The 12,260-nt window shown below is 41.4% G+C and overlaps 1 protein-coding gene across 1 annotated transcript; it reads right to left on the bottom strand.

The window, feature by feature from the left end:
* Window positions 1-2,514: 2,514 nt before the first annotated feature.
* Window positions 2,515-11,968, bottom strand: LOC112149417 (P2Y purinoceptor 14). Its single transcript, XM_024277083.2, has 2 exons — window positions 11,435-11,968; window positions 2,515-4,049 (listed from the first exon to the last, which is right to left on the bottom strand). Exon 2 carries the CDS (start codon window positions 4,045-4,047, stop codon window positions 3,025-3,027), a length of 1,023 nt encoding a protein of 340 aa, XP_024132851.1. The 5' UTR covers window positions 4,048-4,049; window positions 11,435-11,968; the 3' UTR covers window positions 2,515-3,024.
* Window positions 11,969-12,260: the final 292 nt, after the last annotated feature.

The raw sequence follows: 12,260 nt of genomic DNA, 5'->3' as shown, positions 1-12,260 counted from the left end.
TAAGGATGACCATCATTAAGATTTTAGTCCTCTTATCGATACCACTTATTGATCCGCTATTCTGATCTGTATTCTTATCGATACTTTCTGTGTGAAGGAAGGAGAACATAAATTATGTACACGAAAAACTTTTATTTTAAATTTTAGAACAAATTAAAACACAATATGTTAATTTAACATCCTTGCAGCAGTAAAATACAATAATCAATAAATACCAACCTGTCTCTGTAATAATAACATACCTTTTACCTGTTCCAGTAAAAATTGATGACATGGCACCAGCACCAAACAATACTGGTTTTGGTACCACGTCCTGAACCAGGACTGTTGGCACAGGAGTAAGCCTCCACTCATTTCCCATGATTCCTGTGTTTACACTCACTCCCACTAGATTACAGCTAGTCGCTACCCCAAGCTAACATTAGCATAGCAACAAAAATGGCAGAAATATCAGAGCTATCCAGTCGTACAGTTCTGATCCCGATTCCAGCTCAGACGAGGAAAACAGAGACGTGCATGGATCTGTTTGTCTGGAAATAATGGAGGAGGAAGACTCTGCAGTTGCTGCACCACAAACCTGAGCTTGTTCAAACCACAATGATTCTGGAGGTACCAAACCGCCATGATTTGAATAAAGAAATACTCAGAAACACAGTTTCAATCTTAAATTATTTTATTTATGTTCTCTCTATAAATCTGTCAGGACTCACTGAGCCATGTCCTCCTCCGACCACCAGAGGGAGCCCTCTCCTGAGTACTGACGATCTTCAGCACCTTCCTCACTGCAACTCCCATCAGCCTGTGCTTCAGTCTTCTCCGTGCACAGCTGATCATCATCACCCTTATCAGAACCAGCAGCATTTATAGCACAAATTTCATTAATTGCTTGAAAGGCCGTGGGAGGAACTGATCCTATAGGAACGTATCTATACAAACAAACTTATATAAACTTGAAACCATTGAATGTAATGATTGTCAAATAGAGTTTGATTCGTCTTAAGGCAGTGGGAAGAACTGAATGTATATAATCCCACTCAAAAGTTTGATATCAACAATAGTCCAAAGTTCCAAGTTACTCAGGAGACTTTTACCGATTTGAATCCAAACTGCTGCCTGTTTATCAAACATTTTATATCTTGGAACTCCCTCCTTCATTTGCTTGATTTTAATGTAGGGGCCTAGAGCAGGCTCTCATTGTGCCAGTTCCGATCCCCGCTGAATACAGACGGTTGTGTCAGGATGGAAATCCAAAGTAAAATGTTTGCCAAAGCAAATAAGCAAATCAGACCCATGTTTAAACATGGGCCATCTGTGCTGATCACCAACAGGGTGCTGGTGGAATTTGGACAATTGTTTGATCGAACACTGATGCCAACCTATAACCACCAGGAACCTTTTGGGGTCTGGCCCTCATCAACACATGGGCGGGCAAAGAGGAAACCAAACCTCTGATCTTTTGACCGAAGGTTGACCGCTCTACCTCTGCACCACTGCTGTCCCTCTGGATGGAAATGGCGATAGTGAACACATTCTTTGAGAAGAGACAGGAACATAGAGTGACCTATAAGAGCGGAGGTAGAAGCACACAGATAGACTACATCTTGTGTAGACGGTGTAATCTGAAGGAGATCAGTGACTGTAAAGTAGTGGTTGGTGAGAGTGTTTCCAGACAGCACAGGATGGTGGTGTGTAGAATGACTCTGGTGGTGAAGAAGATGAAGAAAGAGAGGGCAAAGGCAGAGAAGAGGACAAACTGGTACAAACATTTTAATGAACATATTGGTATTTTCATTTCTTCAAACAAAAAACATCTGAAAAAACATTTAACCAAAATTACTAAATTCCACAGTTGAAGAAAAAGTGTCTCTGGTTGGAAACTAAAAATGGATCAACCTCAAATCTGGGTTCGTATGAAAAGTTACATTTTATTCACCATAAAATGCTCATTGTGAGCTTATAAATGTAAACAATTTGAAAAGGAAAACTTAACACAAGCATTCATCTTTTTCTGTATAAACCACTGTAGTTTTAATCAGACAAAAAATACTGGAATTTTAGAACAGATTCACCACAGAAACCTGGACAAATAACTTCCCTGCACAAACGTTATTATGTGATACTGAGATCTCATTGTGGTTTTGATGCAGAAGATGTCACGTAAGTGAGAGTAACTCGGTCATGTCCTCATGCAGTTTCTTGTTAATGTTCATAACACAGAAGGATGTGGAGCATGAGTATGTTAGAGCAGTGCAGGACATGTATGAGGGCTGTAAGACAGTGGTGAGGTGTGCTGTAGGGGTGACAGAGGAGTTCAAGGTGGAGGTGGGATTACATCAGGGATCAGCTCTGAGCCCCTTCCTGTTTGCAATGGTGATGGACAGACTGACGGATGAGGTTAGACAGGAATCACCATGGACTATGATGTTTGCAGATGATATTGTGATTTGTAGTGAGAGCAGGGAACAGGTGGAGGTGGAGTTAGAGAGGTGGAGGTTTGCCCTGGAAAGGAGAGGAATGAAGGTTAGCCGCATGAAGACATGAAGGTAGCTGGTGTTAGAGTAGAGCAGGGGTGTCAGTCCTCGAGGGCCGGCCTCCTGCTGGTTTTCCAGAAACCTTGCCTTTTTCTTGCTGATCACCTAGATCAGGTGTGTTTAGGGAATAAAGAGCTTCAATTGAAATTTGGTTGGAAAACATGCTGGACACCGACCCTCGAGGACTTGATTCTGACACCCCTGGAGTAGAGGATACAGAAGACAGGGTTAGATGGAGGAAGCTGATTGGCTGGGGTGAACCCTGAAGATAAGTGCCAAAAGTAGAAGCAATGCTGTTCCTCATTTTGGGTGGATTTAGGAGATGAACAAGTTTCACCTGAAACAGATCGGTGAAGGGAAAATGATGCAAAGGAATCAAAGCTCTGATTCTGTTTTTTTGAGTTTTTCCTCAACTCTTAGGTTCAGGGTGTGGTGACATACTGACACCACTAGAAGGCAGGAAAGAGCCTCGCTCCACGCCTCCTGTCGTCTCTCAGGTGCTGCTCAAAGTGGATAAGACTGTATGGGACCTCTTCCTTCTCTTTTCAGACAGTTTCTTCTTCAGAGTCTCTTTGAATTTTGGACACATCAGGAAGTAGACGATGGGATTGAGGCAAATGTTCAGAGCTGACAGGAGGAGCGTCACCTCTTTCAGGTAGCGAAGCACAAGACCACCCTTGCAGCCGTCATTTGAGTCTTGTACCTGGCAGAGAGTGTACTGTATGCGGCAGGCGTGGTACGGCACAAAGCAGATGGAGAAAACCACCAGGATGCTGAAGATGCTGCGGTTGGACCTGTTGAAGGCACCGGTGCTGTCCTGGCCCATGCTCCTCCGTGACCTGTACACCTTCACGCCGATGGAGCCGTAGCAGAAGGTCACAATGACCAACGTCACCCAGAACAAGGATGTGTCAAAAACACTGATCCCTTTATGCCACTTAACTCCCATCGGCGTCTTCAGCTTCATGCAGTCCTCGAAGGTCTGTCCCGTTGGTTCCAGGCTCGTCATCACCACATTCGGAAGCACAATGGAGAAGATGAGGACCCAGCTGATGGCCACCACCACCCAAGCAGGCCTGGTCTTCTCCAGATAGCGCAGCAAGGATAGCACGCTAAACCTGGATGTGCAGGAGGCAGAAGACGAGGGATGGACAATCTTGACATAGCGCTCGAGGCTGATGAAGCCAATGAGAATAATTCCCATGTACAAGCAATTATAGAAGAGCACATCTGTGTATCTGCAAGTGATCACAAAGAGATCCTTGTTCTTTAGGCCCAGAGTATCTGCCACTCTCAGGGGGATGGTGATTAGCATGAGGAGGTCGGCCAGCATCATGTTCTGCAGGTAGACCACCAGGCCAGACTCTGCACCAACTCTGAAGAAGGTCCAGGCAGCCATGCAGTTGAGAGGCAGACCCACCACGAAGATGAGGCAGTAGAGCGAGGGCAGGACCCGAAGTATGAAGATACTGTCCAGGTCGGAGATGTTGGTCTGATTCTCCATGGAGTTGTTCATCCCTGCAAACACAAATTCTTCATTACAGCAGCTTCATGGGTTCACACAAAAATAGTCGACAGAACCTGAAGGGACGGCTCTGTGTGTCTACCATTAAGGTCCAGTTCCAGGTCTTCAAGGGCCAGTATCCCGCACACTCTTCAGAACCCCCCTACAACTGCTGTTTATGAAGTTCATGAGGTCTTCCACCAATGAAAAGCAGAAGGGCCGGGTGGGGGAAAGAAAAGTGATGCCATTCCTCAAAGGCGGGTTTGGACTCTGTCATGATCCAGCGGTGCATCTCCTCCAGGGTAGAGGAGTTCTGCTTGTCACCAGGGTACCATTTAGGGTACGGCTTCGGGCAGGGCTGCCCATTCCTGGTCCTCGAGAGCTACCACCCTGCCTGTTTTTCAGATGTCCAAGCCCTGCTAGCTGCTGATTAGCTCAGTCAGGTGTCTTCACATTCTGATTGAATGAACACACCTGGTCCAGGTAATCAGCAGCAAGCAGTGCAAGGAGATCTGGAAAACAAGTAGGGTGGTAGCTCTCGATGACCAGGAATGGGCACCCCTGGCTTGGGGTAACCAGGGTTAACCATTTGGTGGTGTAAAACTGTGATGATCTCCAGTTCTGTAGAAAGCTGAATGTCTGGGTGGAGGTTGGAGTTCGTTGGAGCTGCATTAGTCTGCATGTCCGCCGGTTGAGGTTAAATTTTTCGATGAGATTGCTCCCTTCACCGGTAGAAAACCATGAAGCACATCAACATTGGATCTCTGACGAAATGTGTGGATGGAGCTGCAGGAAAGCTGAAAGACAAAGGAAGAAGGAAGACTACAAATCTCCCACGATCTCCTCGGGGACGAACTGTCAAAAAGGCTCGGAATGTTATTCTGACATTATCACTTCTGCTTGGGTGATCCACAAACACTTTTTAAAACTCTGGTTCTCGTCTGGAGTCAGGCAGGAGTGGAACTCTTCTGGAAAGATCTGTGGAAAACTGTGAACAATTCTGTGCATTTTTCATGGACCAGGTTGCTACTATTAAGTCCTCTGTTACACTTTGTTCCCAGTATTCTGCACCAACGCCACTGAACCGGTAGAACTGAAGCCCCTTTTCACTGATGGACAGTGTTGGGTAAGTTACTTTTAAAAAGTAATTGATTACTTTACTTTAGTTACTGGATGAAACTGTAATGAAATTATTTACTTATTTTAAAATTTAATTCACTACTCGTTACTTTACTTTACTTTTTTTCTTCCGGTCATGTACAAATTCTCGAGGGAAAAACAGCATAAACTAGATGGTCTTTCATTCAAATTGGTTTTTGAATCAATGGCCTCGTACAAACTATGAACGTGGTTGAAGACATAACCTGACTTCATCAGACGGCAGAGTGAAAAATGACACAGACGTTACAGCACATGTGGTCAGAGAGAGATATGGAAAAAAACGGTTACACCAAAATACATATTCAATCTGAAACTAAGTCTTATGAAAACAAAAATAACTGTTTATTGCCTCAAGCAGTTTCTTTCTCCACCTCAAATGGAGAAAGTCATTCTGTTAATAGGGGGCGGGGCTAGTGATTCTGAGAGAACCGGCTTCATTTCTCTAAAAAGGTAAGTACCTCTTCAGGTTGTTTTGTTGTATATAATATGCACAAAAAGAATTACAACTAATAATTATACTGTGTTTTTATTTATGAATGTTGATTATATATAGATGCTTTTATTTATTAACTTCAAATTAAATATTATAAGTATAATGATTACCATCCAACTTTTGATTTGATTCATTTTTTGTCGTTTTTTTATTTAAAGTGAAGCAACTTATTTGTATCTGTCTCTCCCTCGTGCACATGCGAGCGCACACGTGCACGAGGGAGAGACCGATACAGAGAACAAAGGAAGAACGGGTAAAAGAATTCATATATGACGACTCCAGGACGGAGCGGGAGCAGGTGTTTCAGCGGGGGGCGGGGTCTCTGCTGCTCACCTGAGGGGAGAAGTCTCCTCGCTGCTCCTGAGTGTCTCATTGATGTTGAATTTAGTCGCAGTGATCACAGCATTCAGGGTGTGTCCGGACTCTCACCGATAACCCCCGCTCTGCAGTGGAATACGTGTGCGCGTGAACGTGTTCGTTGCTTTTTTTTCTCTGTTTTGTTTCATTTAACCGAGAGAAAATGTCAGAGTCTTCAAAACCAAAGTAACGGAGTAACGAGGGTTTCTGCAGTTATGGCCCGCAGCAGCAGTCTACCGACTGCAAGGACCATATTATTTTGGCTTAGAGTGAAAAAATGTAAAAAGCCCTAGAAAGCCTCAAAGGAAGGGCCTAAGCCCAAACAGACCTGACCAGTGTGTAGCAAAACAAAAACGGCATGAAAGGACACACACAGCCTAACAGAAGATTTGAAATTATTATGGGATGGCCACATGACCCATGGTTTGGCGGCCATTTTGTTTCAAATTCTGACATTTCGCGTTTTTCACGTTCAGGAAAATGAACCTTTCATTTACACAATTTTCACAAAATCTCACACACAAGTCCCTAGCGTAGGTCTACAACGAACCCTAAAGTTTCGGAACTGGCCGCCATCTTGAATTTCACAAAAAGCTATCTCACTCCAAGCTAAAGTAAAAATTCAACCCAAGCATTTTTTTCCCCGATCATTTCCATATTTCTTGGGTATCAAAGGGAGGGAACAGCAAAAAAAATACGTCTTTAGAATTTTTGTATCTCGAATGGCGCCCGCGTGGCGAGCTCAGAAAGTAGCACACTCTTAGTACAGGCACATATTTCAATGGATAACTGTGAAAATGTAATATGTTGATCTCAGGCTGAAGCTCTTACAAGTATAATAACATAGAATATAAACATTTAAAGAATGTGGGCGTGGTTATCCAATAACCTCTGTTGCTAAGGACATCCAAAATTTACTTTTGCCGATTCTCGTGAAACTAATGTCAATCTGTTCGGTGACCTCTGGCGAACAAAACATAAAATAGTTGCTATGGAGATGAAACCAACAGAAAAGCCGCCATTTTGAACAAAGTGCTTTTTTAATCAATTACTTTCCAAGTGAGCTTGTGCCAAAGGTGGGCATCGAGGACGGCGATGGTGCGTAGGGGCGGGCAGCGAGGGAGAGGGCAGGTAGCGACTGCGGGCCATTCAACGCCGCCCGCGGCTTTAATTGTAATTTATTACTGAAATTTGTAATTTACTGACATAAGAAATTAAATTACAGTAAATCGTTACTTTGTAATCCGTTACCCCCAACACTGTTGATGGACATGTGATGAAGTCACGTGACTCTTCTGGTGATATCCAGCCTCCATGTTCTTTCAGAGGGTTATGGTGCTAGCTTTAATGGCTAATATCTTATAGGTCTTTTTAGGCTAATTTAAGGTTTAGCTAATATTTTAGCACAATATGTTGACTAATTTAGATTACTGAGGGATTTTAGGTTATTTTGGAGTTCAGCTAGTATTCAAGCAACAAGCTAGTTTTTTTTTTCTTTTTTACTAATTTGACATCTACTGGGGTGTTTTAGGCTAATATAAAATTCAGCTCATATTTAAGCAACATGCTAACATTTTTGGCTAATTTGTTATCTACTCAGGTTTTTAAAGGCTAATTTAGAGTTTAGCTTCTATTTTAGGGACATGCTAACGTTTTTGACTGATTTGGTTAGATTAGCTAGTATTCAAGCAACATGCTAGCTTTTTTGTGTAATTTGGTATCTACTTGGATTTTTTGTGCTAACATGCTAACATTTTTTGCAAAATTGGCATATATTAGAGATTTTTAAGCAATTTTACTACACGTTTTTAACTTCAGCACTCTTTTATAGTACTTTAAAAAAATATTCAGTCCTTTAGCAAACTTATCCTTTTGCAAACAACTTTTCCGTTTTCAGCGACTACTTTCAGCAAAAAGCATTGGCACTATATTGTATTATTCCAGGTAATGCAACTGTTCAAGTTGTTTTATCTTTGTTGAATACTTTGACACTGTGCACAGCGCTGCCTTCTTGGGTGATGAAGGTTTTATTTATATAAATGAATGACGGAAATGTGACCGCCACTCTGCTGTCCTCTGTCTTCAGTTAGAGGCCACACCCACAATTAGCTGCAGGTTTGAGGACTAGAATAATTTCATGAATAAAAATAGATAAAGAAAGACAAACCGATTTGCTTTTGCAACTTGAGTCTTGTGGTTAGTTGATGAACTGCTTATAGATCCAATAACTTTTTATGAGCTTGAATGACCCCCCAGGCTTAAAGAAAAACCTTCACCCTCCAACCTTCCTGAAAAGATCAAATGAAGCGGTGGAACGCACCAGCACTCCTGCTGTTTGCTCTCAGTTTCCATGGAGATAATGATCGATTTAAACATTATATCATTTCTGAGGAAGAGGCTGTCGGCCACAATAAAACGGGAGAGCATTTACAAGTCATTTGTTAGTCAAAGTGCCGAACAGAGTTCCCTGGGATTCAGAGTGACTGCTCTGTGCAGGGAGGGTAGGAAGCAGAATACCTTCTATGTTGAGAATCTGCTCAGACAAAGATTTGCTTTGAAGGCAGCAGTTATGTCATGTGGTCACCAAAGGTGAGTCAGATGCATGATGAACAAATCCTAACATCTTCTCATCATCTCGCTCCTGCAGCTTTCTGCATTCAGTCTGAGACGCTCACACATCCCTCCTCCACGAGGGACGTCTTACAAATGCTTGATACTCAAATAACGATCTCAACTTATTTTAACATTGATTCAAAACAAAAATACTATTGATTTTTTAATATATTTGATTGGAAATACCTTCAGATATCAAAGGGTTAATGTTGGTTGCCAAAAGTTCTTAAAAATTTGTCTGTGACTCAGTTTATTATTTAGAAACAATTAATGTTCCAAAAAGTTTCAAAACATTTTCTTACTTGTGATGTCAAACTCAAAATCAAAACACAAACACTTTTTAACTTTAACTTTTGAAGCATAAATATATTTAGAAAAAGACAGGAATTATTATTCCAGAATAAATCAACTTAAATCATTTTTCAATATTTTACTGTCCATAATAATATAGTATATACTGTTAAAATTATACAAGTTATAGATTAAAACCTCAAAAGAAAAAAAAAAACTTAAATTTCTTTAATTTTATGTCATTTTATATTAAAAAAATTAACTTACAATATTTTCTGAAGTATAACTCATATTTTTTTTATAGTTTAGCCAGGAGTGTGACTTTTTGTTTTTAAGAAAAAAAAAATAGACTAATATATTTATTTTCCCAGTAAACAGTCTGTGATCTAGCGGTTGTTTCCTCTAACAGCCACTAGAGGACGCTACATCCGAGTATAAGTTTTGGCTACTGACAGCAGCAGAAGAAGAAGTGTCGTCCAAAACAAACATGGGAGAGAATCTGATGGTTTTCCCCTTTAAGTTTGATATTTTTCATATACAGATCAAAATATTAGTATTATTGTATTTATTCATTTTTGTAGCTTCGCTGGGCGGATTTATTCTGAAATGTCACACTTTTCCCCTAAAAATGCGACTTATACTCCTGAAAATACGGTATAAGATTTTTCTCTCCATAAAATATATCTTGTCACAATTGTACAAGACAACAATAACAATAATAATAATAATATAAAATGATCTGGAGGGCTGGATAGAATTCCCCCAGGGCCAGATCCGGCCCCCGGGCCGGGACTTTGAGACCTGTGCGCTACGCTTTGGGGTTGGAAAAAATATTCCACGATTTAGCTTAGGGGCGGCAAAACAGTCGATAGACGATTAGCAAGGTCAGTTACCATGGTTATCTACAGTTCATAAACACTTTATCAGGCATTTGTGAGACATCCACCAAATGCTACAACACGTCTTAAACTAGCTGTGCGACGGTTTGACACACGTGTACCACGGCCCACCACCACCGCCTGTCATTTGTGCTGTACACCGCCTTTGTTTTAACAAGTGTCAAAGTCGCTGCTTGACGGTGTGTTAACCTGAAGCTGTGTGGGAGGAGCTACCGGCAGTGGCCGAGCAGGTTGGCCAATGATCAAAGGATTAGCGGTTCAATCCCCACTTCCCTTGTGAACTGTTGTGTCCTTGAGCAAGACACGTCACCCTCCTGCCTCCATCGTGACTTCACTGCTGTGTGATACACTCCACCCTCTGACTGAGTCGCTGAACGGGTCATGTGACCAAAGCTGAGCTCCTGATGGATTGAGCAACGTTCGGACTCGCCAAAGTTCCGATTTTTTAATCCTTTTCCCGCCCCATTCTCGAATCGTGCCGCAGGACCTCAGATCACGTCTGTACACTGACGTTGAACCTGGACGTCTCTGACGGGCGAATCACGTTTGGCCTGAACGCAGGATAACGGGAAGATCCATCACCAAGCATGGACTCTCTCTGATAACACACATCGGTTATCCAGTTATCAAAAATGATTAATAAATACGAATGTCTTGACACCTAAATAACTCACGATCAGTGTAAATCAGTAACGCTGACGCTGCTTTTCTACGAGTCAGAATCAACGGATTCATCTGAAAATGTGAACCGTCGTCCAGAACTACTTAGATGTTTTCCTCTCTCGTGGATCTAAACGTATCTATAGATACGGTCCACCAATCGATACACGAAACTTCCAACTAACTTTGTTACAGTCCAATTCTTTAACTTGTATAGATACAACCTAGATATTTATTATTTACTCGTCATTTAAGACTCTGAACAGAGAAACTCTCGTTTTCTTTTTATTCTAAGCAACAAAAACAGGACCGATTGAAACATAAAAACCTTCATTTTGGGCTTTTTAGATGAAGTTCTTTGTAGTTGAACCAAAGTGAGTCATATAGACAACTGTGGTAGAAGAAAGCCTGTGATTGGACGTCTTTAGTTTGTATCGCATGAATAGACATTAGAGACACAACAGGAAGTTGACAAAATTTGATTGAAAGCAATTATTTTTACCAACATAATGTCAGAAAGTCAGAGTAATTCCTGAAACATTTCATTCTTTCCTTCATGCAGAATTGAAAGCTTGTTTGCAGCTGATACAGTAAAACTGAACAGTGACAGTAAACAATGCAACAAATGTCCCAGAAAGTCTAAGGAACATTAAAATGATTCTAAATGTCAACAAATCTGATTCACCCAAATATGGATGAGCGAAGCTAAATTCAACACATCCAAGCACTAAGATCCCCTAAAACAGACAGAAACAGGTAAATGAGAAAGAACATTCCTGGTTTGGTTGGATTTCCCGTAAAGAACTAAAGGATCAGATCAGAGTTCTCTGCTCAGTCTGAAGGATCAATCAGCTCAAGGTTTATGTCTCTCAGAGAAAAAAAAACTTTAAAGGATTCTATATCTGCTACTAAAGATCGGACAAACCTGTTTTTCTCCTGCTCCAAGCGTTTGAAGATACTTGAATTCAGGTGTTCCTGCAGCTATCTGGTCTGAGCGCGTGCAGAGAGCAGATCATATCTGAACTCTTCAGTCATGCTGGTGCATGCCAGCCTTCCTGAGAAACAGCTCTGAGTGACGGTGCTGAAACGCACCAATGGGAAGCTGGGCTCAGCCGCTGCAGTCAGAGTCCTCAGCTGGTCTGGAGATCCGCTCTGAGACTCTTCTGACCGTCTGCTGGGACTCTTCCTGCACATTCATTCTTTGGACTGTTTCCTTCTTTATTTCTTTCTTTTTCCCAGTGATTCAGAAGTTCCCTGCTCCGAACTCTCTGCAACCTGGTGGGCTTACTATGCGCCAACAGCCCCGCCCACAACTCAGAGGTGAATTTCTAATGAATTCTGTAGCAACTGAGTCATAGAAAACAAGTTTTTTCTTTTTACGGGTATGCTTCTGATTACAAGACCATGAGAACGAAATTCAACCGGTTTGGAGTTGAACTTAAACCCTTCAACTACCCAAAAAAGATAAAAATAGTTGTTTTTTTCTACTGCTTATTCCTCCTAAAGGGACATCTAAGTTAAAAAAACTTTTCTTCTGAAAATACATAATGGTTCTGTAAAAGTTACTGTTTGGTGCGCACCAGTTACTATCCAGACATTCTTGAACTTCAATTTTCAGAAATAAAAATGTTCTGGTTAGTAACTGAAAAAAAATGTTTATTTGTTTTAAACTTTGAAGTAAACTTTTTTTCTGGTAACTATCTGGTGTGCACCAGTTAGTAACCAGAAAAAACTTTTCACTCCAATTTTTG

This window comes from Oryzias melastigma, linkage group LG13 (assembly GCF_002922805.2).
Source record: "Oryzias melastigma strain HK-1 linkage group LG13, ASM292280v2, whole genome shotgun sequence".
In the NCBI taxonomy this organism is placed as follows: domain Eukaryota; kingdom Metazoa; phylum Chordata; class Actinopteri; order Beloniformes; family Adrianichthyidae; genus Oryzias; species Oryzias melastigma.
Note: the sequence above shows the minus strand (reverse complement) of the source record. Positions and strands in the feature narration are given on the sequence as shown.

What these genes read in the sequence shown, in the direction of transcription:
- LOC112149417 (XM_024277083.2), bottom strand. Translation starts at nt 4,047, where the DNA reads ATGAACAACTCCATGGAGAATCAGACCAACATCTCCGACCTGGACAGT.